The sequence below is a fragment of the Apteryx rowi genome, unplaced genomic scaffold (assembly GCF_003343035.1).
Source record: "Apteryx rowi isolate R43461 unplaced genomic scaffold, aptRow1 scaffold_27, whole genome shotgun sequence".
Classification (NCBI taxonomy): Eukaryota; Metazoa; Chordata; class Aves; order Apterygiformes; family Apterygidae; genus Apteryx; species Apteryx rowi.
The window spans coordinates 595,098-619,658 of record NW_020449085.1 but is presented as its reverse complement, the minus strand read 5'-3'; the positions used below and the strand labels follow the sequence as shown (position 1 = coordinate 619,658).

Genomic DNA, 24,561 nt, shown 5'->3' with positions numbered 1-24,561 from the left:
CCCTCTGTAGAGATCAGGTTTGGTCTGATGGGAACCACTAGACCCTGGTATGGAGGTCTTGATAGTGAACAAACCGTCTTGCGAGACAGAATAAATGAATTCCTTGGGACAGAGGACTGCAGCATGGGAGAGCATACACCGGAGCAGTGAGGCGCCTTCCTGCCATGAAGAGGTGGAGAGGCATTGGCAGTTTGGGGCTGTTCCTCATGCGGTGCTCTTGTAGCCCTCCCAAACCTGTGAAGTTCTAGCAACCAAGTTACTAGAGAGATGTCTGGAAACTAGAGATCGAGAGTGTTTCTGATTAGGTTGTATCTCTTTTCAGTCACAAGCTGTTCTCTCAGGAAGGGGGAGAAGTTAGAATATGAGCAGCAGAGGGAGCTTTGGGACTGGAATACAGCAAAATCTGCAGGAGCATTTAGCCTTTGTATGGGAGCAAGCTTAGGGAAAGAGAAGAGGAAAGGACACTGGGGCCAGTGCAGGATTTTTTTCTGTACCATCCATTGATTTCCAGTTTGGTTTTAAGTGGAGATTCTCTTCCTTCTTCTGCTGTCTGTATTGGCACTGGTGGGAAATATGTCCTGATCTCTAACAAGTACTTTTCTCTTTCTGACAATTTCTCCTCTTCCTTTGTGGATATGTTCTTTAGATGTTGGTAAAATGGCTGTGACAGCTTCTTATAATCTCGAACGTGAGCTGTAGATAACTAGCTTTTAATCTTCCCATAGAGAAACCTCACCGCTGGCTATGTTCTCTATAAATTCTTCCCACTTTGCTGACACCATTTGGCTGCAGAGGCACTTGGAAAGGAGTAAGGTATTCCAGGAGCCCTCTTATCAGACCGTTAGGCAAGAAATCTCCCTCAATGCCATGATGCCATGGCACATGCAGATTCAAATCCCATTGGCTTTTTGCTGCTCCCATGTTACAAAATGTTTATAATCCCTAATTTATTGTCTTTTTTTACAGTGTTTTTGTAAATTTTTTTCCCAGCCTGACTTTATGTATGCAGTGTTCATTTCCCTGACTTGTAAGGTTGACTTCAGAGATCTGAGCATCCTTCTGACGTCGGTGATGAACTTCTGTTTATGGGAAAATGTAGGTGTTGTTGGACTGTTAAGAGCACCAAGTGCATCTGAAAGAAGCTGAGAATGATTTAATTATGAATGCTAGGAAGACCAAAATGTGTGCAGTGCCAGCTCAGAAATCTGAGTTAGGTCTCACTGGGAGTAGGAAATCCCTTTTGCTTACACTTACGATTTAGCACAGGTTCATCAGCAGCTAGCACCAAAGCTGCTTGCTAGCAGTGTAATCCAGCAATTTTTTGGTGTACAAAGAGTCGTCCTAGCTTCAGGGGGAGCAGGAAAGGAAGGTGGTGTTTTCTACCTGCTTATGGCATGCAAAAAACATTGAAAATCTTCTGAAGACTTGCATTATGTAGCGCAAGTAAGGTAATGGCTTGCAGCAGCAGAGACCTCTTGGAGGTGAAGCCACTGCAGAGCTCTTTTCAAGCACCGTGCTTTGACTCACCCCTCTCTTCCTCACCAACTCTTATTTGAAGTTTCTGCGTTTCAGGAAGAAGTCATTTCACAAGTACTAGGCAAGCAAGGAGATGATAGGTGATACCCACCATCTGAAAATGAAATGGTTGCCTGTCTTGCTCAGCGTCTTTTGATGTTGGCCCTGCCTTTTTCAGCAGCCACAAAAGTTTCTTTTGATTCTTGTGACCATTTTACCCATAGGCAAGGGAGACTCTTGTCCTGTTCTGTCCCTCCTGTCACTTTTCTTTTATTTCTCTGTCCTTTTGATGCCGACATCCACTCTCTATTTAGTACTGTCTGCAGATTTTATTTCCTTGCTGTTTGCATCTTCTGTCAGGTTGTTAATGAAGACGTTAGTGGCACCCTGCTGGTATTTTTCTATCGTTWTCATCGCTTAATATTTTTTACAGTTGGGCTCAAAAAGTAAAATCAAGCAACAATGCCCTGTTTTGCTGAATGCTGCACAAACAGTAGACCAACCCCCTGGCCTGAGAGCGTGCAATATTACTAGGGGCTAGGTTATTTTATTTTTATTTTTAGTTATTACTGGACATTATTACTCTGACCTTGTATAACCCCTTCAGTGGGGTCAGTCTTGCAGCTCTCCCGTTTGCGTGGTATCTGAGACTTACTGACTGTGTTGAAGTGGTTTTCAGGACTGTGGGAGAAGTGATGACAGAACTGGATCTTATATGCAGTAGCTGGCAGGGGGCAGAGGACAATGTTGTCTGAGAAGAGGTGTCCTGGTGACTAAAATCAGCATCACATCAGGTGGCATTGCCCTAATCCGGGTTGTGCTACATACTGTATGGACTAGGTAAATCAGTTCCTCTGGGTCTCTTTTCCATGTGTAAAAATAAAGACGTGCTTCCCTGTCACCCGTGATATACATCTAATTTTATTGCTAAAAGCTGTGCCATGATTCTTGGATAGAAGGTGCTTTTGGAGCACGAGTTATTACCTGGTAGGAAGGTCTGAGTGTAGCTTGTGTTGTTCACAATGGAATGAAGCCAAAGCTGCTTTCTGAATTCAGCCCGCTGATGACAGCGGGTGGTTAGCCGCTGCCAGGCGAGCCCTCTGTGTGGCTCTTAAATCTCTGTATTTCCAGTTGAGTTTAAGACATCCTGCACCTCCTTGGAGTGCGTTCTGGGCTCATTTCCTTCTGTTAGTGGCAGCCGCCCAAAAGTGCTGGTTCAGGTCAGAATGATCCCTTTGTTATGCTTTTCTGTGCTAAAGGTGACCTGGAAACTTTTCCCTGTCGAGATCTGAGCGTTGACGACTGCTTTTCCTTGCTCCGGGCTGACGTCACTGACACCTCGAGCAGAGCAAGGAGCTGCCTTTCTTTTCCTGCATTAGGTGTCGGTGACTTCATCAGTGGTAACTGGGGAAACATGGGATGGTGCAGGCAGGGCTTGGCAAGAGTCTAAAGCAAGCACAGAGCTATTTACATTTATGCTGTTTTAATGTGCTCTGAAGTCCATGTTCATTTTGCTAATGATTTTGATCTGCGAGACTATTATTTTAACTGGAAAAAGGGTATTGCTGCTGCAGCTATTTTAGTAGTTGGTAGGTGTGTTTGGATCTATTTTGAATGCAAACACACACCGATGCCTGGATGTAGCTATAATCTTGGATTGAAATATCAGGTAATTGTGTTTGACGGGAGTAAAATGTTTATTTTTCACATCTAGGTGATCACTTAGTGTCGTAAATGCGTACAAGGGAACATGTCTAAGCTATTTTTGTGCAACAAAATTGCAACTATCTTTTAAATAGGCTCTATCTTTCCCTCTCACGGAGATTTAGGTTTAATCTCTCGTCCTCCTCTTCCCTCCCCAATGGAAATAACAACCCAGGAAATGAGACTTGGGTGCCAAGCATACAGGAATTGATTTAACTTCTCAGATAGGAAGGAAGGAGCGAGGTAGGAATATCATATATTTAGAATCCAGAAAATGCCTTTTCCGATTATCTACAAATAAAGGAACAATAGCACACTAGTAATCTTTACCTAGGTAAGATGCTAATGAGAGAGAGAGAAACAGGAACATACATATTGAAGTGTACTTTGACAAACAGTATAAATGTAGAGATTTAAGTATTAGTTTTTATGCATACCTTCTCCCAAAAGTAAAGGTTTCCTAGCACAAAGAGCAAGTGAGACAAAAGCCCGTTGTGCAGCGATGTGCCATACTGTGCATGTTGGCAGGGAACGTCTTTTGTTCACCCCCCCCAAGGGACGATTGCCTTCTGATTCCAGAGTCTTAGTTATTGCACCTCTACGAATGAATGATTTTTAGCAGGCTTTTACGATTTTGGAGACTAGATCAGATTTGCTGGAGGAAGTTTATCTAGGTGGCTGTTAATGATTGCAACCAATAGAAAGGCCTTTGAACTTTATGGGTCCCCAAATTCTCCTAAGCTGAATTTGTGTTTCACGTGTAGCCTGAAACAAGATCGAGTGGTATTGGCGTTAGTCTGGCTTGCAGGGACCTACAGGTGATGCATATCTGTATTCAGTTTCTCACTGTACTTCCTCAAGGCATAAAGTACCTCTGGGTCTTGGTTACAGAAGTAAAGCAAAGTAGGTGTGCAGCTGGTTTGGATTATAGACGGTAAGAGATGGGAGAGTTTTTCCTTATGTGAAGTGCTTTGGTTTTCAACAGAGACTGTTCTAATACTCCAGCTGCCTTGCATAAGCCAGCAGGTTTACTGAGGCCACTGCTCAGTCTGTTAAGATGAAGAAGAGATTGTCACTTGATGATGATTAATTTAGGAATGCATTAACATGCCAAAGAAATCGAATGATAGAGGCTAGCTTGCCCTCTCCTCTGGTTTCATAGACCCTGGGGAAAAAATGAAGCCAAGGCTGAAGCATATGACTTAATTAATGATGACTGTGGACTTAGCCTCTGCTACCATTTTAGCAAACTAGTCAGTGATCTGGGATTTTTTTCTTTCAGATGTGGTCACTGGTACTTGCCTCCTTCTTGGTGTCTGGTTTTTATTTTATAAAATCTTTGGTTTCAGGATTAATTGACCTCAAGTCTGGCTGCTGCTCAGGTGCCCCACATCCTCAGTTTCCAGGTCTAGCTCTACCAGGTTGAGCTGTGATCAACTTTAGGTGGTGACCCTTTAGATGGTGAGGGAGCTGGCAGCTATGAGAGGCAACCGCTGCAGTAAAAGTACAAGTGCCCAAGGACTACACTTGCTTAAGCTTTCATCAGCCTGTCATTGATTTCATAACCCCAAACAGACCAGTCGTTCGGATGCGCATCCTGGTTCTGTCACACGTTTGACTGTGAGAAATAGCACAGTGCTCGTGTGATTGAATCAACAGCTAGAACCAGCAGCCTGCCTCTGGCGTTGCTCATCCTCAGGGAATATCAGCAAGGGTCATCGTGGGGAGTAACGACTGCCAGAAGAAACCAGGGCAGGGATGTGGATGCCTCATCTGTACAGAGCTTTATTCACCAAAGTTAGGTTTTTCAAAGTTCGAATGATCTTGGCCACCTACTGAGCTCCTCTATACTCCTTGCTTTGAAACTCTGATTTATGAAAGGACTTTATGAAGCTGATTGAAAATCTTGGACTGTTTCTAGCAGGGTGCAGGCACTCTGCGTTGCTTGAGCAGAAGCAGGTGCCTGGGTTTCCCCTCCTCCCCGTTGCCTCTCTCCTCCCTGTTGCCATGTTTCTTCTGGCAGTGTGAGCAATGGGGCTGCACTGCAGCTGAGGCTAGCCCTGCCTCCATGGTCCCTTGGCGCAGGAGTATGAACATGGTTCTTTGAGCTGAGCCTATTACACTACTGAATATTTTTCGATGTCCACCCAGTTTCCCCTGGCAGTCGTCAGCCACTCCATAAACGTCTTGGGCCCTTCTTGTGCTGTTTGGAGGTTTACCATGGGCGGGTGCTTTCTCAGGCTGTGATTTGAGCTGCAGGAGGGGGGTGGTGGTGGTGGTGGTGGTGGCAGCAGTAGGTCCTGTGACGCAGGCAAGCTGGGTTCTGGGAGAGCAGGGGAGGATGCACCGTGCCGTGTGTTTGCTGGCACCGCTGAGCCCTCCAGGTCTCTCTAAGGACCAGAGCCCTGGCAGATTGTTCAGTGCTTTAAAATCAAGTGCACCAGAATGAGTTTAAATATTAAATCTACATTTCAAAGTCCTGTTAGTACTTATTATGTTTTAATTGCTTCCCCTGCCCTTTGAATCCAAGTGCAGCTGGTGGTGTAGAAACACAACTCGATCTGCTCGGAGCTGGGAGGCAAAGAACACCCACTGGCTGCATTAGACTGTCCGGGGGAAGGATCCTGCAGTGATYCCAGCCTGCCTCCCCTGCTGCGCCTGGATCTGGCTGCGTACTAACTCTGCGTGCGAGGGGCAGAACAGACAGCAACTGACAGGCATCGCTGTGGGAAGAAGGGGAAAGGAAGGCAGGCTCGCAAAATTCCTTGCGCATCCTCATGAAGAGAGCCTATGCCAGCACATTATCTGCCAGCAGCAGATGTAAGCTCTCAAAAACAGCAGGGAGGATGTTGACTGCAACAATGCATCAAGGCTGCGGTTTGTAACCTCAATAGTAAGGCAGTTAACTTTTTTTTTTTTTTAACAAAGACATTTTGATTGCCAAATCCATAACCATTAGCAGCTGTGGTTTTGAGCTGTTCCTTCCTCACACGTTGCAGTCTAGACCTGACAGGCTTTCAAACAAAAGTTTGGCTGCCAGCTTTTGTTTTTGTTTTTTTGGTGAATCTGCTTTTTTTTTTTTTCCCCCCTTTGCCTCTTCTGTCAATTTGGATTGAACGTCATTGATTATCTGTTCTTTAACCCAGCCTTCCCAGAATGGCTCCACTGCTATCGATGCGATCTTCTGTGACTGAAGGCTGTGGCCAGCACCGTGTGGAGTTCCGTGGGTGCCCATTCACAAGACTGCAGTAATAGATGTCTCTGCCTCAGGCTAGAAAAGTTGGCATTTCTAGAAATTTGGATCCGCTTAGGGATTTCCATGTAGGAAAATTTATAACCAAAAGCCAATTTGGCCTGTGCTAAGACAGAGGGAATAGGTCGTTAAAAGATGATGGCTGAAAATTTACTCAGAGTTGAAAGTGTGATGCAAGACCATGTTGTGAGGGAAATCAAAAGTTTGAAGTAAATCACTTGGTGCTCTGCAAGCACTTTACATAATTGGGAGTCTGAGTCAGGTCAAGGTTACATATATCAGTGACAGAACCTGCATCTCCTGGCTCAGGTGATGCCTCTTTTTGCCAGTTGGGTGTCATCTTTGCTGCATAGTTAGTGCCATTGTGCCCTAGAGCACTTCAYGAGAAGGCTGGATTGGGAAGACTGGCTAGATAATCCCCCGAAGTGAACCTCCACGTAAAGAGATGGTAGAGACTACTGCTGATAGAACAACAGATGGGGAAAATGTGCTTCAGTATGACTGTCCTTGGAAAAGTGAGTAGGGAGGACAACACTTGGGCACAGAGGTTCTCTGTTATTGAAGGCTGGTTCTGCACGTTGTGAAAAGGAGTTTTGTAGTAGCTGCAAGCAAGATTGAGCCTGCAGAACCTGGGTTACCGCTGGCCATGTGTGAACTGGAACCGGGGAGTCTGCAGAACTGATAGCTAAAGAAACGTATCTCTGCTGAGGAATGCTGTGTTTGAGGCTCAGTCTCCCTGAGGCTGGGAGAGACCCCCCACTGCTGCCCAAGGGCAGCATCCTTGAGCTCACATTTCGGGATAAGTTCTCCTCACATTATCAGGAAAAGCTCTTTGCTTGCCACAGCCTTCAAAGTGGTGAGCAGATCCAGGCAGGTGCAGCTCACACAAGGAGGGTAATCTCGAGAGCAAGCAAAGCGAAACGTTGATGTCTTCCCCAAAACCATGTAGTAAGCCAGTGGCAGAGCTGCTTCTGGCTGCCTTATCTTGTTGCTCGCTCCTTCTCTGTTGCTGTTTTTGCCACAGCAGTGGTGAAAAAGCCAGGGATCTGGATAAGCATCATCCGTGTAATTTTTTGGGGGCTCCAATTCTCCTGAACCTCGGTTGCCCAGGCACTGATGTCCAGGTTGCAAGCGTTCCCATAAATGCCCCTGTTTGGCTGCAGCACCCCTGTTGCTTGCCAGAAACTGCCAACTTTCTTTTCACTTTTGCAAACCACTAAAGAAACATTTTCTAGCTGGATGGTGAGCAATTTCCCTCAGGAGAGGAGGAGAAAATGGCTGTTTAGTAGTTAATTACCTGTTATGTTAGTCTGACAGCTATGAAGCTTATGAGGCATGGAAGAAGAGTGGATCCGCCTTTGCCACAAATCATGAAGAAAACTGGGTGAAGGAAGCTGCGCGGAGGCCAAACGCTCTCGCAAACAACCTCCCCAGCCTTTCCCCTCRCACAAGTGCACCGTCCAGCGCTCGCCTTCGTCTCCCGGGGAGCGATTTGCTTCCCGCTCCCCGACTCGCACGCAGCCGAGCGCCTTCTCCGAACTCTTGGAGCAGGTGTGGCAGAGCCCGGTGCGTGTTTCTGCCTGCTGGGGAAGGCTGATTTATTGCTGCGCACAGGCCTGGTTACAGCAGCCCCTGCTCTTTCAGAGGGACCCCGTCTCTGCCAAGATTTTTTTTTCCTGAATGCGTTTTACGGTGAGGAATAATCTAGCTCTCTTGCCAACACATGGGCTCTGCTTGCTTTTATTCTTTCCAGACAGTCTTGCTTTCCAGCGCTGCCTCTTTTATTTTGAAGCTCTTAGAGAGCAGCAGGGAGATGAAGGCCAGGACTCGAGCTGGTGTCCTGGACCAGCGCTGCCTGGCAGCTAGCTGTATTTCCCGTGTCGGACTCCAGAGAGGCATGCCAGGAAAATGATTCAAGCGTTTCCATTATTAACCTTACAGAACGTCTCTATCCCCTCAGCACAACCTCCTTTTTGTGGTTCGGCGGGGCATCTGAAGTCGCCGCCCTGGCGAGGCGCCAGGGCCTGAGGGCCACCCCTGATGGCCGTAAAACGGAGCAGATGGCAGCTAACCCCCCCACCCCGTCCCTCCCCGGGGGACTACAGGTTCCAGTGTGCAATTCTCCGCGGTGCTCTGGCTCCGTCGGCTGCGTGCCGGGGCCTGCCCGCTCTCTGGGCAGCGGCTCCATGTTGGAGATGAGTGGAGGAGAGGCGGCTGCATTGCAGAGCTCTCTAGGCCAGTCCGTGTTGGAGACAGGCAGAGGGAAAATGCTGGGGTTATTCCTCCCCGGTATTTTTAGACCTCAGTCTCTCCTGCAGTGTTTGCTTGTTTGCTTTGCCTTTCGTGTCTGGAGGCCTTAATAAGAGCGAGAGAGTAGCTCAAAAGGTCACTTCGTGGAGCTGCCGGGGAATGTTTGTGCTTCGTGCTTTGTGCTGCTCCGGCGCAGGCGGTGCCTTTGTTCCTTCCTTGGGTTCACCGGAGCAGAGCTCATCTAGTTAGTGATGCTTTTGCTCCCCTGGCACATTTGCCTGCAGTCGTTTCAATCCCCTGCCTTCGATTCAAGGCACTTGGGCTCGAGCGGACGYGGCTCATCGGCGAGGGAGGAAGAGAAGGAGGGTAGGCGAGCACCAAGCAGGCTGGCCCAAGGGCAGCGCTTGCAGGTTCCCAAGGAAACGGTGGCGTCGGGACTGCTTTGCCTGGAAGGTAATCAGCTCAACGTGGGATCTTTGCGAGGGACTGGCAATAAGAGAGGAAACGAGAAGAAGGAAGGAATATCATCTGCAAGGAAAAACTGATCCTAGGGCCTCCTGCAGAGGAGGGCCAGGGCTGAAGTCTGAATGGGTTTTGGGCCCTGATGGGGGGGTGCAGGAGACCCAGCCCCTCCACAGGGGACCTGGCCTCGGGGAGCGTGGCGCACGGGCCACCCCCCAGCACTTTGGACCCAGGAAAGCCAATGTCCATGTCTTTTCCACTGCTGAGATAGGGGATCAGTACCGGCTAAGGGTACCTAACGCAGTGTTGTTACCAGCGATGTCTGGGGCAGCCTGCGTGGCCCCCAGCCACACCTGGCTGCAGGCTTTACACGAACCAAGGGAAAAAATAGTTACCTTAACTGCTTGGCTGGGGGGGAAGTCGTAGCCCTCTGTAAGCTAGGCTTTGGATGTCGGAGAAGACGGGTTGGTTTCTCTGCTGACCCCGAGCTGGCTTCTCCGCTCCTTTGCTCTTTCGTTGGGGGCTGCCAAGCGGGGAGGCTAGGCAGACCCGTTTCCAGCCCTGGCCTTGACAAGCCGGTGATGGGAGATGAGGGACAGTGCAAACAAAGTGTAGGGAACGTTCATTTAGCAATTATCCCTGCCTGCAGCCTGATCGGGGTGGCTGCTGGGGACGTCTGATAGCCACTTAATGTATGTTCAAAGCGCTGGCTCCGGAGAGAGGGCGGGTGCTGGCGAAGCCGGGGGCTGGCTTGCCACGGAGCCCAGCGCACAGCTTGCTTTTCCAGCTTGCRCTCAGATGCTCTGTTTAACCTCGAGCTCTTTCTGTGCGGTAAGCTGCCTGGAGATCCTTTCTTCTTTTCCTGCTAATCTCTTCACGGCTCGGATCTTGCAAACCTCTTAGGAGCAAAATGAAGTCCCAGTAGCGTGCTTGTGGAGCTTGGCGGTTGCATCTGCGTGGGGCTGGAGGGAGCAAGGATGGCTGTGGCTGTGCTGACAGTCGTATGGAGAGCGTGCGTGGTGTTTTTGCCCGGCGTGCGTGAGGAGCTGCCTTGCCTGCAAGCCCTCTACACGGTGGCAGGAGGTCTGAAAGGAAACTCGATCATTTTTTGCACTGTAGTTATATTGTATGACCCCTTTCTTAAGAGCTTTCTTGCTCATCTGCAGGATTGGGAGGGTGGATTTTTCTTTTTTTTTTGCTTGAGGCCCTATCTGGCCTCTGGTTTTATTTGTTTTATTTGGAGTTTTACTAAAGGAAATTGCTGTTGTAGGCCCTCAGYACTGGTCATATCCTCTGTCTTCTCTCTCTGGCACGTTAGATGTGGCTTTTGGCCTTTCCTACAAGACTTAAGTTTGCGGAAGCACTGAGCAATGGCTGTTGTCTATGGGGTGTAGTAGTCGTGAGTAAATGTTTTCTGGGCTTCCTAAACTCACTGCATGGTAGTCCTTGATCACAGAGTGATTTGGCTGACCTCTTACAGTCCGAAGCAGGAACATTTGAGGGTTTGGTGATCTGTTGATCCAGAAAAGTTGCAGACAGTTAATAAAAGCAATAGGATAGAAATTCCGTTGCCTTGGGGAAGCGTTTCTGGGAGAGAGAGAGAGAGAGGTTGGGATATTGTTTGAGGAAGAAATTGGATAGAAAGAATTGCATACAACTGAACAGAGTGATAACTTTCTCTGTGTGACCAACAGGCRTAAATGTCACTAAAGGCCGCCCACATTTTAGTTCTTAAGAGTCAAAGGCGCTTTGAGGAATAGGTTTCTTACTCATTAGGCACTTAGGCAGCTTTGAAAAATTTAACGGAGATGGATGTGTTTCATGTCTTGGTGCCAATGTCTCTGATGAGATCAGAAGCCAACCAAATAGTTGCCCGTAGCAGAGGCATCTTTGGAGCATGGCAAGGAGTCACCAATTTCCTAGTGTTGAGCTAGGCCGCAGAAAGAGCGGTACAGGTGGAGGAGAGCTGTTCTGCCCCRATACCTGTTGTGATCCTGTTGGTGCCTAGACAAGACTGTGTGGCATTGCCTCTATAGGTACAATTGGTAGGTATCTACAGATGGCTTCATTATAGTGCTTATCCCCAGGAAGGTGAACGTGTGTGATGTTGAGAGAGTGTGCTGTTCAGAGGACTAAATAACAACAGTGAGAGATTGCAGCTGGGAAATATTGGCACCTCTAGTGATGTCTAAGAATGAGGTCTATAGTGGCAGTTTCTAAACACATTAAATAACGAAGCTAGTTCCAGGTGCACCAGGGGAGAGGCTGTGCTCTKGGTCCTAGTGATGCATTTTGTGGCCAAAGAATATTTGGCCCTTTCTCTGTTCAGTTTGCAGGCGGTGGTTTCAAGAGATGCAGTAGGCACGTCCAACCACTCCCTGCTCTCTGAGTACCGATTTCCTACCGCCTCTGGCTGCACGCTGCTGTCGCTTGCCTTCCTCCAGCAGCGATGCTCACCGGACCCTTCCTGGAGCCATTTTAGCCCATTAACCTGGCAGAACAYGGACTTCGTCAAAAACCTCCCTAATTTTCTGTTGGATGAACAAGTTGAATTGACTTATGGAAGGGACTGGAGGGGATGTGGCTGTGCAGCTGGGAACAGGGGACGAGCAGAGCCTGACCATTAGATTGGCTCAGCTGCTTGTGAAAATGCAGCCCTGATTTCCCCACCTTGGTGCATCTTCTTGCCTCTAGGCAGAAAAGGGGGTGATGACTTTTGCTCAGCTCCAGCAGACAGAAGTGTTCTGCCTTTGTTGATCACCAGACGTGGGTGAGAGATTTCCTATGTAAGGACAACGGAAAGCCTTAAGCCTAGTGACTTGACAAGGGGCTCCTTCCCTGCCTCCTGGCAGTGAGATGCCAGAGGAAGGACTGAGGCTTTTAAAATGCAGGACACAGAGGCCGGACAGATTTGGCATACATACAGAACTGTACCCTGGGAGAGGAGATGAAAGGCTGTAACGTAGAGGAAGCCTCTAAAAGCAGGGTCAAAAGAGCAGCATAAACTCAAGTCACAGCTGTGGCATCCATCTCGGCCTCGAGATTGGATTGAGCCTTTGGAGCTGAAGGTTTGATCCTGGTCCCAGATGAAATCTGACTGTCAGTGGAGGAACCAACCTGTTACTTTCCCTGCCGATGCCTGGATACCTGTTACGGGGAAATTCCTGACGTGGAGGCTTGGAGGATGTGGCGGCGGTACTGTGATGCTCAGATCCAGTCTGTGCGATGGTGCCTGACTGGTTGAGGAGGACAGATGTGGGAAGCAGCTGTACTCCAGGCGGCAAGACCTCTGTGGCCCATCAGTCCATGACATGCAACTTTAAAGAAGTTGCTGGCTGAACCATGGATAATGAACAACCTCTGTGACCAGAAGGTTTGGACTGTGGCTTAGGCACCACAGCTATATTGTGTGACCTTCAGTGGCTGTGCTAGTGTGGGAGCTGCTGGCTAAGTCAGATCCCTGACTACGGAAGACCAGCCACCCGTGTAATACTGAGAGCAATGAAGCAGAGCTAGGATTTTGCGGTCACCGAGCGTTCTGGTGACACCACGCCTGGGGTGTTCATATCGGCTCTTTCCAACCTTCCCAGATCCTCCCCCCCTGCAGAGGGGAAGTGAAAATAGTTGGCATCAGCACGGGGCAGTGGAAAGAAGTCGAGTAACGTGGCTTAGCAAAAAGAAACCTGTCCAACCCCAGATGAGTACAGCAGGGTGTCTGTGCGCTGTGCAGATCAGTGCAGCACGCTCTCCCCTCCTGTGGGTGTTATGCAGAGCAGTTAAGTGCACGTACGTCTCTTGCTAGGTGAACGTGCCCCACACTGTTGTAAAATGAGGGGCCTGGAACCGCTTTCCCAGTTGATCCAATGCTGGTGTCAGGCTTCTATAAATCTCCCCTAACTGCTGGCAGTACTGCCAAACCCTGCTACAGCGCAGGAAAAGCGGGTTGCTCCCGGCTCTGCTCTCCATGCCCAGCTGTTTCAGGGCAAATCCAAACTCATCTTGGCAGATCAGTGAAAGAGGGAGAGCTTTTCAAACACTCAGCCTAGAAGTCATTTGTTAGTAACAAATGGGGGATTTGCCAGGACACGCTTCTCCATCTGGTCTGGCATCCTGTCCCAAACAGCAGCCTTTATGGATCTGCRTGAGGAAGGTAAGGGGAAGAAAAGGCTTTTTTCCCATGGAAGGGAAACAGCTTCCTCGGTCTGCCTGAACATGGCAGAGGGCTGGAGCACCTCTGTGGCATGTCCTGGCTTCTGCGCCTGGAGGGGCAGATAGCCGTCTCTGCATGCATCTGTCAGCACAAGGTCTGCAACTAATGGAGAATCTGAAGTGATGGGTAGTATATGTATTTTTTATGATAGTTCTGCATTTCACTTCCAAACATTGGTGAGACTGAGCTGCATCCAGATAGGACTTCTGTGCACTTCTCTTGCTCAGTGGGTTGTTTTTTTTTTGCCCATGGTTAATGAGAGAAGAGCTCTGTTTACACTCTTCCTGTATAAATTCCCCAATGTTTTCATCACGGTGAAATCTCCCTGTAGACTTTGCTCTGCCAGGGCAGCGCTCTCGTTGATAGTCCAGTAAAGCCCTGTTTTCTGTTGGTGGCACTTGGCCGTTCACCCCTCAGATGCAGAYGATTCTCGGGGACTGTGCGTTTCGCAGCAGGACAGTGTGTACTCTGTGCAGCTACAGGGAAATCTCAAAATGATTAAGCGCAACTGTTTAGTCGGAGCTAGTATCTGCTCCGTTGGGAATAGACGTAGATATATCCGTGACGGGCAGCTGCTTCGGTGGAAGAGGTTGCTGCCCTTCTGAAGGTCGTCATTGCGCTGGGGCTGCTGGCTGGGCTATTCCAGTTGAGGTCTGATGTGCCGCTCACCACCAGCTGCGGTTTGGCAGGGTTACCATCCAGAGGGGCAACCCATATCCCTGGTCAGCTGAATCCGGGAACACGTCGGGCTGAAAATCAGCCTCACGTTAGTACCAGCACGAAGCAGGAGGTGAGAAGGGAAGCTTGGGAAGGCAGGCTCCCAGACTGCCTTTTTAGCAACAACCCGCACTGTAGATCAGCTTAAGCCAGCTGTGAAACCACACCTTTAGGCAGCTAAACACAGATCTGTGCTAAGCGAGCTGAAAAGGGTTAGGGAGCGCTCAGGGAAGCGGCTCTGTGGGCCGATCGGAAAAGGCAGCAAGCTGCGCCGGAGGCGTGACGAGAAGAGGCTTAGTGAGGGGCTCTCGTGTCCCTCTGACAGCTGGATCCACTGAAGAGGTCTGGTTGGGGCCCAAAACTGCGGTTGTACCGCTTCCATTGAAAGCTCCTGAACTGGCTTCGTCTGAACTGGTACAACCGGTGTATATAACTGATCCCTTAACTAATGTTTTGTCTGGAAGCCCTTCCTTTTGTGCTCTTTCTGTGCATTGAGTTCTTTTTGTGCCTGCTGCAGTTTCTCTGACTTTGTTTTGTGTGTGTGTGTGTTTCACAGTATCCGGAGCTGAGCCAGGAGTCTGAGTCTCCATTTGTCTTTATCTGCACTAATCCCCAGGAGATGATTGTGAAGTTTCCCATCAAAGGCAAACACAAAATCTGTAAGTAGTAAAGTTTCCACAGATGCACCCCCTTTGGCCCTTCTTGCCTGCTCTCATCACCACCTCGGCTTGCCTTTGCCATATGAGTTCGCAACCTTTGCCCTGTGCTCTTTGATCCGTAGGTGTTTGTTTAATGATTCAAGTACATCTGTAATATTTTTGTCTTCAGTTCCCCTTTCCCCAGATGTTGCTTCCTTCCAAATACATGCCTCTTCCTGTCTCTGCAAACGCTTGGGAGTCGGAGCGCTCACATGCTATGAGGAAACACATGTCTGCAGCTGATCTGCTCCTGGCATGAGCACTTGGAGCCTGGGTCAGGACACGAGGCGCAAGTCTCACTTGGCCCTCGCAAGAGGAGAGGAGTGTGGCGCTCCTCAGGCTGATCCGTTCTAGCCACTTGCTGTCATTTCGGAGTTGTGCGCTCTCCCGTCGGGAGGTGAGGGCTGGGCTGAAGCTGCAAGGACTGCGGGTCCAGATGGAGGTACCGCCACAGCCGAGCTGCGGCCTGGGAGGATGGGATGTCCTGGCAGAGCTTGCAGGGAAGCGCTACAGCATCTGTCCGCGCTGTGCTTGCCAGCGTTGTTAGTCCCTTTTATGAGCCACCAGCCCTCCGCAGGCTGCCAGTTATTCCTGCCCGCTGCCGTAAAAARAAGGGAAGATGGATGCAGCAGCTGGGGAGTCTGTAGTCAGCTCCATCCTTATTAGCAGCTTCCCCACCACACAGCCTGGGGAAGGCACTGTACATGCTTTCAGGGGATGTGAAAAATTAATTTGACAGGCTAAAAGCAGCATAAGCAGAAATAGTCTTGGCTGTTTGTTTAGCAGAGCTGATGACTGGGTTTTTTTTTTTTTCTCATTTGCAGCCTGGTTCTCTGGGAGTAGTTACCTAGCGGCGCGGCAGCGGCAGGATTTCTCAGGACCGGTTAATAAGGCTTTTTGAAGCACAGTGGGGTCTTTTCTCGCTCTGTTCAGGCAGAGGAGCGGTGCCCTCCTGCGGCTCCGCTCTCTCCTCGGGCGTTCGGAGTTTGCCTTCCCTGYGGCAGCGGTGAGCAGGTAGAAGGGCAAACCAATTTGCTTTGTTCCCTGGCTTTCGTAGCGACATCGGGGAGGCGCGTTCAGCCGACGGCAACGAATAACGCTTGGTGGCCTGCAGCTGCAGAGCTCATGCGAGGGCTCGGGCCTTGCCAGCGGCACCAAAGACCCCAGGAACAGCTCTTTTCCAGCATGCTGGTGAGCAGGCGAGACTGCGCTGAGTTATTTAGGGTGGAAATGTCTTTGCTGTGCTAGAACGGTCTCCTAGCTGTTGTGTGCTGGGACAGCYGCTGCATCCTCCCTTTTTTTTTTAGCCATTCCCTGCTCTGGTTCAGGCTGTCTCATGCCACCGCGCTGCTTCYCCGTCGCCTCCGCCTCTGCCGAGCTGGTGGCGGTGGCTGCGGGGAAAGCCGACGTGCGCCGCGTGAGCGCGGAGCGGCCGACTTCCGTGTGTCCGCTTCTCTGGGTGCGAGCGCTCCCTGCTCTTCCCCCCCTCCCTCCCCAGTCTGTCACATCATGTCCTTTGTGTTGTGACAGTTTCCTGCTTGGAGAAGGATCAGTCTAACAGCCTGGAAGGAAGCCGGCTGTGCTGGCGGCTGCCTGCGTGTCCCGCTCCCACTGCTGGCCTTGCCTTTCCTGGCCTCCTCCTGACAGGATCTGTCACAAGAGCGCAGGAGCAGCAGCGGGGAGATTGTGGAGTTGCATGTTCCCCTCCGGGGGAGATGTAGCCGTTCCAGGTCGCGCCGACAATATTTGTGACAGATGGGGGAAGGAGCAGGGAAGCCTTTGACCTTTCCTTGTGGTAACACGCTGTTTTAATCGGAGCTGGCTTCAGATCTAATACAGTCAAAAGCATAACTCTCCATGCTGGAAGTGGAGCAGGGAGGCACCGGCTCCTGGCTCCACCTGAGCTTGCTGGCCTGCCCCGGTCTCCTTGAATCCTGGCTCAATCCCTGACAAAATGCCAGTTTGTCTTGTTGGGAAGCCAAGCCGGAGCGGCTTTCGTTGCCAGATAACAGCATGGACCTCACCGCAATGACATCTGAATGCCTCTCCGCTGCAAATTAGTTGTTTCTAGCAGCCTGGGGAAGGAGAAAAGTAACACAGCTTAATTCACTGYCAGGGTTGTTGTTTGCATGGAAGGGATGGGCACTGTTTGTGTCACATTTCTGCCACGGCTTTCCCCAAACATGTTCCTGCTTGGCTTTGTTGCATGAGGACAAAGCCCATCCGTGGCTCTCGTGGGAGACTTCCTTATATCCAGGCAAAGCTTCCCTGAACAGCACACAGAAATATCCCCCAAACACCCAATGGCACCGTTCGCCTGGAAAAGCGYGGAGGGGGACGTGGAGGTGGGAGATGGGACATGCCGTGGTAGCGACTGCGAGATGAGAGTCCTTAAATCATCCAGCGTAAAGGGAAGGCGACGCCGGGGCTGTCGCCTTATTTTTATCCTTTTCCTAAAGGTTACCCCCATGATGTGTTATCTTTGCCAGCTGACAGAGCAGAGGAGCCTCTTGATCCATTCAGGGGACCAGGAGAAGCCGGCAGGCAGTGTTAAGCGTGAAGCTAACAGCTTMAGATGTGACAGAGCTTTGGTGGTGGCAGACTAGGGTGTGGAGCAAGTGTGAACTCGCTGCCTTTCTCCTGCCCCAAATCCCGCTGTTTGGTGCCTTGGTGGTCTGACACACTGCTCCTGGACAGCCTGGCTTAGACTTGCTGGGCACCCAGTCTCTTGCTGTTCCCATCCATTGCAAGAGGGGCTTATTCCATATCCWCATGCAGGTGTGGAAAATTTCTTTTTTATAGGGTGCCAGAGGGGGCAGAGGGRTGATGGGTTCCCCGGACCTTGTAGGACAGCATCTTCTGAACTCTGCCGCTCAGGGCAAAAACACTGGCTAAGAAACCCACTTCAAGTAATGTCCTGCTTTGCCATTCCTGTTGGCCTGAGTTTTAATTCTTTAATTTATGGTGGTCACAATGCAACGTTGGAGAGGGTCGCAGACACCCCACAAACTGCAGACTGGGAACTGCTGTGCCAAGGCTTTAGCAGCGTCTGGTCCCTGCTCCCAGTTTCAACCCAGCTGTAGCTTCTCATTTCAGCATTTGCAGAGATATGGTGAAGTGACTTGCAAGTGCTTGCTCACATCTTATGGTTTCTATGCACTGAACTTCCTTCTGGAGCACAGACAGGAGCCTGGCTGACCTGAAACTCAGGCTGAAGGAAGGGAGGACAGTTTCAGGGGGACTGGGGTAGTTGTCCTGATGGGACATCCCGAGCAAAGCAGTCTTGTAATCTGCCTTTTCTGGGAAGAGCGGTGTCAGACTTCTTGGAGCTGAAAGGAGAAGTTTTCTCAGTTTGAAGATACTCTTGTTCCTCAAGCAGAGTAGGTGATTGACTGGTTAGAGCTGTTTTCTCTGGGCAAGTGTCTGCTTCTTGTGGCACACTGGCATTTACTGGCAGTTTTTGGAGCAGTTTCTGAAATGGGACCAGTTTGGAGCGTAGCGGGTGAGTGCTGCTCTGCCCCAAGAGATCCCTCTGCTGTGCTGCGGCTGGGCTGGAACGACGCAGCTCTCCCAGGGACAGCGCCGCTGCTTGCGCTGGCTTCCCCGAGGGATGTGCTTCGCCCATGAGGTGACACTGGGCTGGATTCACCRCAGGGATGACCCTGAGGGACTGACACAAGGTACCTGCCAGCTCCGGCTCCCTGGCTGTGTTGCTCTCCTCTAGCAGCCAGGACCTTCCCACCTGTGAGCCATCTCTGGGCAYGGCTGCTGCCTTTCCTTCTCATTGCAGTCCCAGGCAACGTGTTGGCTGCCTGCGGGAAGAGGTTGACCCAGGCATGACCACGGCGGGCTCCCTGCGTCCCTCCTGGAGGGCAGGCAAGGCCGCGGGAGGCTTCCCTAGAGCCTGGGCCCAGGCTCCCTCGCTCAGCGCAAGGCTCTGCCTCGAGCTGCCGGCACAGGGTTTGCAGCTTTTCCACCTCGTTTCCGTGACTCCGTGGAGCCCCGTCCCTGCCCTGCAGTGCTCCCAGCTGCAGACAGACGGACAAGCTGAGGCTGGCCCTCGGAGGAGGGGAAGGCGCAGAGGAGCGCGGGCTGAGCAGGCAGGTGGGCTCCCGGGGAGACGTGGCCTTAGAGGAGGTGAGCAGCACTGCCTGCTGGYGGCAAAGCCCTCCCCAGGAGGCTGGCTCTTTGCCCTGCTGCCGTGCGTAAGGTCATCTTGCCTTTCTTCCTCGCCTTCTTGAAGGAGGGAGCTTTGAGTGGGGCATTTTGGCTGGGAAAGCGGGAGCATCCTTGCTTTGGAGAGTTTGGGTAAGGGCAGGGAGAGGGGAACGGGGCTGCTCCTCCACCTGTTGCCCTCCTGGCTTGCTCATGGTGCCTGGCTTTTGGCCTCCTCCTCTGAAGTTGCCCAAAACAGGCTCCTTTTTTTAAATTTCATGCRCCGCTGGAAGCAAATTGGCCAAGGGCCATGGAACTTGGTGGGCTGAGGGCAGGCAGCGTTTGCTGTGGGCCCCGCGGGAGTGGCTGGCTGCGGGCGCGAGGAGCACCCGGCCTCCCCGGCRTGCTGGTGGGTCCCTCTGAACCTGTAGCCCTGGATGCCGCCAACCTTGAGCTCAGCAGCATGGGGCAAATCCCACCTTGGCCAGGTGAGGACGCAGGTCCCCTGCCCGCACTGCCAGGCCCCATAGCCTTATTGCCGCCTGAGCTGGGGGCCTGCCCCGGCGGCACAGCAAGTCCCGCAGCGAGCAAACGCATTAGAGAAACATGTCTCCGCCACCGCSTTTGACGGTCCCCCCCGCTTCTCTGCGGGCTTCCTTCGAACGTGTCGACACAGATCCCGCGGGCGAGCAAAGAGATCGCTTTCCTCCCGGCAGCAGCAGGAGCGATGGATGTTAATTTGCTCTCCTCCTTGCTGAACCCCCCCCCCAGCGTCTCTTTGCTGTACGGTACGCGCTGCCCCCAGCTCCCCGTGTCGCGCCTGCGGAGGGGAGCCGTGGCGGCTGGAAACGCCTGGCTCCTCAAGCACGATAATTGAATGTGACAGGAACACACTAACTAGGAGACCTTGCTGCCTCCAGCTGATTTGCATTGCAAATAGCATTTAAAAATAAAGAGTGATGAGGGCTTTTTTTTTTTTTTTTCCTCCCCCCCACCTTCCCCTTTCTCCCCCGGCTTTACAGGGAAACTGGATTCAAAGATCCATCAAGGAGCAAAGAAGGGGTTAATGAAGCAGAAAGCGATGGTGTGAGCCGCGGGGGAGCAGCGCRATGTTCCCACGCAGCAGCCCCGGGATCTCGCCACCGCTGCACTCGCTGAGATGCCGGGAGGTGCCAGGATGGTGCACAGCTCTCTGGAAAGCAGGTGCTCGTGGGAAGAGGGATCCAAAAGTGCTGTTAGAAAAGCTGGTACTGTTCTATGCGGTGTATTCAAAAGTCATTAAAAGGAGAAATGTTTTCACCCAGCTCTTTCCTTGCCCAGAAGCTTTCCAGCCCAGTGCTTCCAGGGGAGTCTAGCACCACAAAGGGGGGTGGGGGGTGGGAGACAAAGCTGACACGCTGACAGATTCACTCAAGTGCTGGCATCTGCACATCTCTGATGAGCGCTGGCCCTCCGCGTAGTCCCAGGACGGGTCCAGAGAGCTCACTGGCAGCAGCCAGYACAGGCTCCAGCCAGAGGCTTCATCCATCTCAGCAGGTTGGAGCTGGCTCCGTCCTGGCTTTGGCAGCGTCTCCCTGCCCGGGCAGCTTGGTGAAGAAACAGCTTGTGACTCGAGGTCTTTTGGCCGGATCAGGTCAAACACATTACAGCGTCGGCTTCAGAGGAGAGATCGCTGCAGCTGCTCTGAGATGCTTGGCAGGGTTTGCAGCCGAAGCTGCCCTGTGCCACCTCGGTATGCGATGGCTTCTCTTCCAACGAGAAGCTGCGCAGGGCTCGAAGGGGCCGAGCACCATGGCTCTGGGCATCTGTAAAGCCCRAGCCCTGGCCCTGCCTCCCTTCGGCACGTGCTTGGGGAAGCGGAGGATCTGGGTGAGAGGTGGGCTCTGCTTGGAGGCTGTGTGCGTGAGGCTGCTTGCAGGAGCTTGTTCTTCCACCTCTTGGCATCTTTGGGAAGTGCCCAGCCTTACATCTCTCTCTCCTGATTTGTATCAGAACAGCAGCCAAGAGCTGCCCCCCCCTGCCCCCCCCCAGCAGCTGCTTGCATGAGTGAAAAACCCACTCTGCCTTATGAATAAGATTAATTTCCCCTTTCTTTAATCCTTCATATTCAGCATCTATCTGCAATGATGTGTCTGCGCTCATTATGCAGCGATGTTCACTGGGCTGTGAGCCTCGTGTGCCACRTTGCTCCAGGCTCTGGTTCGACATGGCCTAAGTGTTCCTAAACTCCCCGGAGCCCACCCCGCTCCGGTGGGGGCAGAGCAATGGCAGAGCGCTCTCGGCATCCCTCCTCTTCCCCCAGGACGCGGCAGGCTGGCCCATCCGCTCCCGAGTCGCCTCCCACGGCAGGGAGCAGCAGGGCTGCCGGTTCAGCYGCTTGGTGCGGTTGTTGGTTACAGGCGCTTGGGTGCCCCAACTCTCTAACCTCAGTTCCTGTTGCTATCCCATCGGAGAGGAGGAGGAGGATGGTCTGAAGCCTTCTCTCCAGCTGTCTGCGCACCCTGAAACTCAGCAACCGGATGCAGCAGTGATGTAAATCATCCCAGGGAGGCGACTGATGCTGCCTTTTGCCCTGGGAGTTGTCTTCTGGCTCCTCTTTTGCTGCGTCTGGGATTCTTTCTCTGGGGTTCTGGAGATGGTGAATCTGGATTAAATACACACCCACGTTAACTCTTCGTCTGGAAAGCCCTTGCGGGTGTTTCAGCAGTGATTTGCCCGGGCTTGGTGCTGAGGTTATTGTATGTGAACTGCTGTTTGTTGTGACAGGAGAGATGTTCTCCTACTTGCCTCTTCTTCTGGCTGTATCCACCTGCCCACCAACCTGTCCCTGTCCCTTGTGTCTCCCTTGTCCATGCATAAGACCTCATTCAGCTGTGCTGAGCCTCTGAGGTCCAACTTCCTTGCACGCTGGTACCAGCTGCTCTGCTGCCTTTCTGTACTTCTGCTGTCAAGGGCCTCCTCTCTTGGGTGGACAGGGGATGCTCTGTTCTTCCTGCGCTATGGCATTGGGCCTCCAGGACACAGGGAAATGTCTGCAGTGCCTGTAGGAGCGGAGCTAGGGAGGGATGGAGAGGCCTGGAGTGGGATCCTGGGAACCTGGGGGGAGTGCTGGGTGGTAGCTAAAGAGGCAGGAGAGGACTTGGCCTCGGTGGCTGGGAGATGGAAGGACTTGGTGGCCAGGTGGGAGAGGCAGGATGTCAAGCTTTCTTTGCCCAGGGTGCCTACAGCTCCCTTGCTGCTCCCTGGTGTGAGAGTGCCTCAGGGCTGGGGAATCTCTCTTGGTGGTGGAAAGGGTCAACCCTTGAACAGCCTGCCCCGGCCTTCCCCAAAGGCGGAGCATGTGGGACCAAGGTGGGGGAGATGCTCCAGGTGGCTCTTCTGGGCAGAAGGTGCGTGTGAGGAAGGCCGGAGTGTCCGGTTAGCAGTGGACTACACTCTTTGCAAAACAGCCACTTCATCGCTGACCTCTCAGCCTTTGTCCCAAGAGTGCTAGGAGTCCCTGGAGCCTAGGAGCAAGGACCAAGACTCCTAATTCTTCTGGATGCTGAAAATCCAGGACCGGAAGATCAGGACTCCAGGGCATGCTGTCACCTGCCCCTCAAGCTGAACTCCTGATCCACTCAGACACGCATGCCACTGTTGCAGAAGAAATCGGTGGCAGAGAACAGCCTTCCCGGAGGGACATGATTTCATTTTCCTTGTCCCTTTGCCCTCTCCTGGGGCTCCCACACAGCCTTCCTCAAGGTCTGTCCTGGCTGTAGATGTGGCTGTCCTTGTCTCATCATCTCCCTGCTGCTGGGTGCTCACAGCTCGCTGTTTTGTCCCAAAATCCATGTGGGCTCATGCTGGCTTCCTCTGGGGCTGCCCTGGGATCTCCCCTCCCATAGCTTCCAGTTCTCAGGAGAATGGGGAAACTGAGGCACGGAGCCGGGAAGCCCCTCACGTCGCATCAGCAGGAGTTTGGCAGCCGAGGCCAGAGCAGAATCTGGGTCCCCCCCGGGGCTGAGCTGCYGCTTCAACTCGCTGTCACAACTGGGGCGCCTGGGGGTATCCTGGCCACTGGGGCAGCTGCCTGCAAAAATCCCCTCRCAGCCGCCGTGGTCCTGCTGACGCYGGGAGGGGGCTCTGGGCCCCACCAGGGGAGCGTCCGCCCTTGGGGCTTTCCTGCACGGGCAGCGGCAGTGCGAAATCCTCCCCCTGCCAGGAGCCGCAGGGCTGCAAATGGGCCAAGCCGGGGCAGGACCCCACGCCGCAGCACCCCAGGGTTTCTCGCTGCTGCTCCTCCTTATCCTGGGAGCGTCGGACGAGGCTGTGGCCGGGTGGCATCCTGCCCAGGGGCAGGGTGGCCCAGGCTCAGGCCACGCCGTGCTGCCTGCTCTGCCTGTACGGCTTTGCTTTTGCGTTAAAACAGATCCATCACGAGTTTGCTTGCTTCCACCTCCCTGAGCGAGCCAGCCTGCTCTTTGTCAGCTCCYTGTCCTTTATATTACTTACAGCTCGCGCCTATATGTCATCTGCGGGCTTTATCTGCAATGATTTTATGTTCTCCGCTAGTCATTGGTAAAAAATGTTGAATCGCGCAGGGCTGGGAGCTCCAGCAGCCACGGGCGCGCTCCGTCACGAGCGCGGCTCACAGGTACCTCTGAATCAGGCGTGTTGGTCAGCCGGTTTTTAATCCATTTAACGCGTGTCCCATTGATTTGATGTATTCTGGTTTCTTAATCCAAATGTTATGTCGTACCCAGTCAAAAACACGCCGAGATCCAAGCGTGTGGAATCGGCGGTTTATCAGCCAAACTTGTCGCCTTGTCAAAATATGCCATCGGAGGGATTTGTTAAAATCGGTTCCAACGGAGCTGTATTGCCCAGCAGAATTTGTATTTTTCTCCTTTAATTCTGCATTAGTGACGTCGTTTACAGTTTTGCCCAGGAACGAACAGGCTGACGCACCTACACTTCCCTGGTTTGTTCTGCTTCCTCCTCCAAGTCCTGGCAGCCACAGTAAAGCTGGTTTTCCCACCCTCGGGAACACCATTACTGGTCCAGGGTGTATTGAAAATCAGCATCAAATGCCCAGGAAGCCTTTTAGCCAGACCTTTAGAAAATTTTGGCAAAAACTGACCTGAATTTGTTAATTGTAGATTGTCAGACTCAAGTTCCTGGGGCTCACCCTCGTGGGAGAAGTGTTTCATCATTTCTCTATCGTGCTGTTCCGCGGGATTGTTTCTTCCCCCAAACCAGCAGCCTGCACTGAGGAAGGGGAGGCCGGGCTGACTAGTTCGCTGGCACAACACGTGCCGTTTCCTCAGGGCGGCAAAATGGCTCTCCTTGCTGCTGAGTGCTGGCCTGCRGCTCGGGGACGCCCCACCCGGCTGTCCACCCCTCCGTTGGCCTTGTGGTCCTCCTTGCTTTTACATTGCCCATTGCTGTTCCCGCAGCTCCGCGCGGCAGGGGAGATCCCTCCGGCTCTCCGTGGCTCCCTCCTCTCGCATTCGTTGCGCGGCYGCGGGAGGTAAATTATCCGTCTGGTCCCTCTGAGCCAAGCCAGCCACGTGGGATGGAGACCCGCAGGTCTCTAGTGAGATGTCCTTGCCTGC

At 52.1% G+C, this 24,561-nt stretch overlaps 1 protein-coding gene across 4 annotated transcripts in view; it reads left to right on the top strand.

Moving 5' to 3' along the window:
• TRIP4 (thyroid hormone receptor interactor 4) overlaps nt 1–20,263 on the top strand; it is a 36,477-nt gene extending 16,214 nt beyond the window's left edge. For 2 of the 4 annotated variants that reach the window (XM_026068231.1, XM_026068233.1), the window contains exons 12-13: nt 14,668–14,770; nt 19,987–20,263. In XM_026068231.1, coding sequence (XP_025924016.1) covers nt 14,668–14,770; nt 19,987–20,054 — 171 coding nt within the window. In that variant the 3' untranslated portion in view covers nt 20,055–20,263. Of the gene's footprint in view, nt 1–5,749; nt 8,165–14,667; nt 14,771–19,986 lie in introns of those variants that run through there. The other 2 variants (XR_003253903.1, XR_003253902.1) reach the window with 2 other exon arrangements.
• Nucleotides 20,264–24,561: the final 4,298 nt, after the last annotated feature.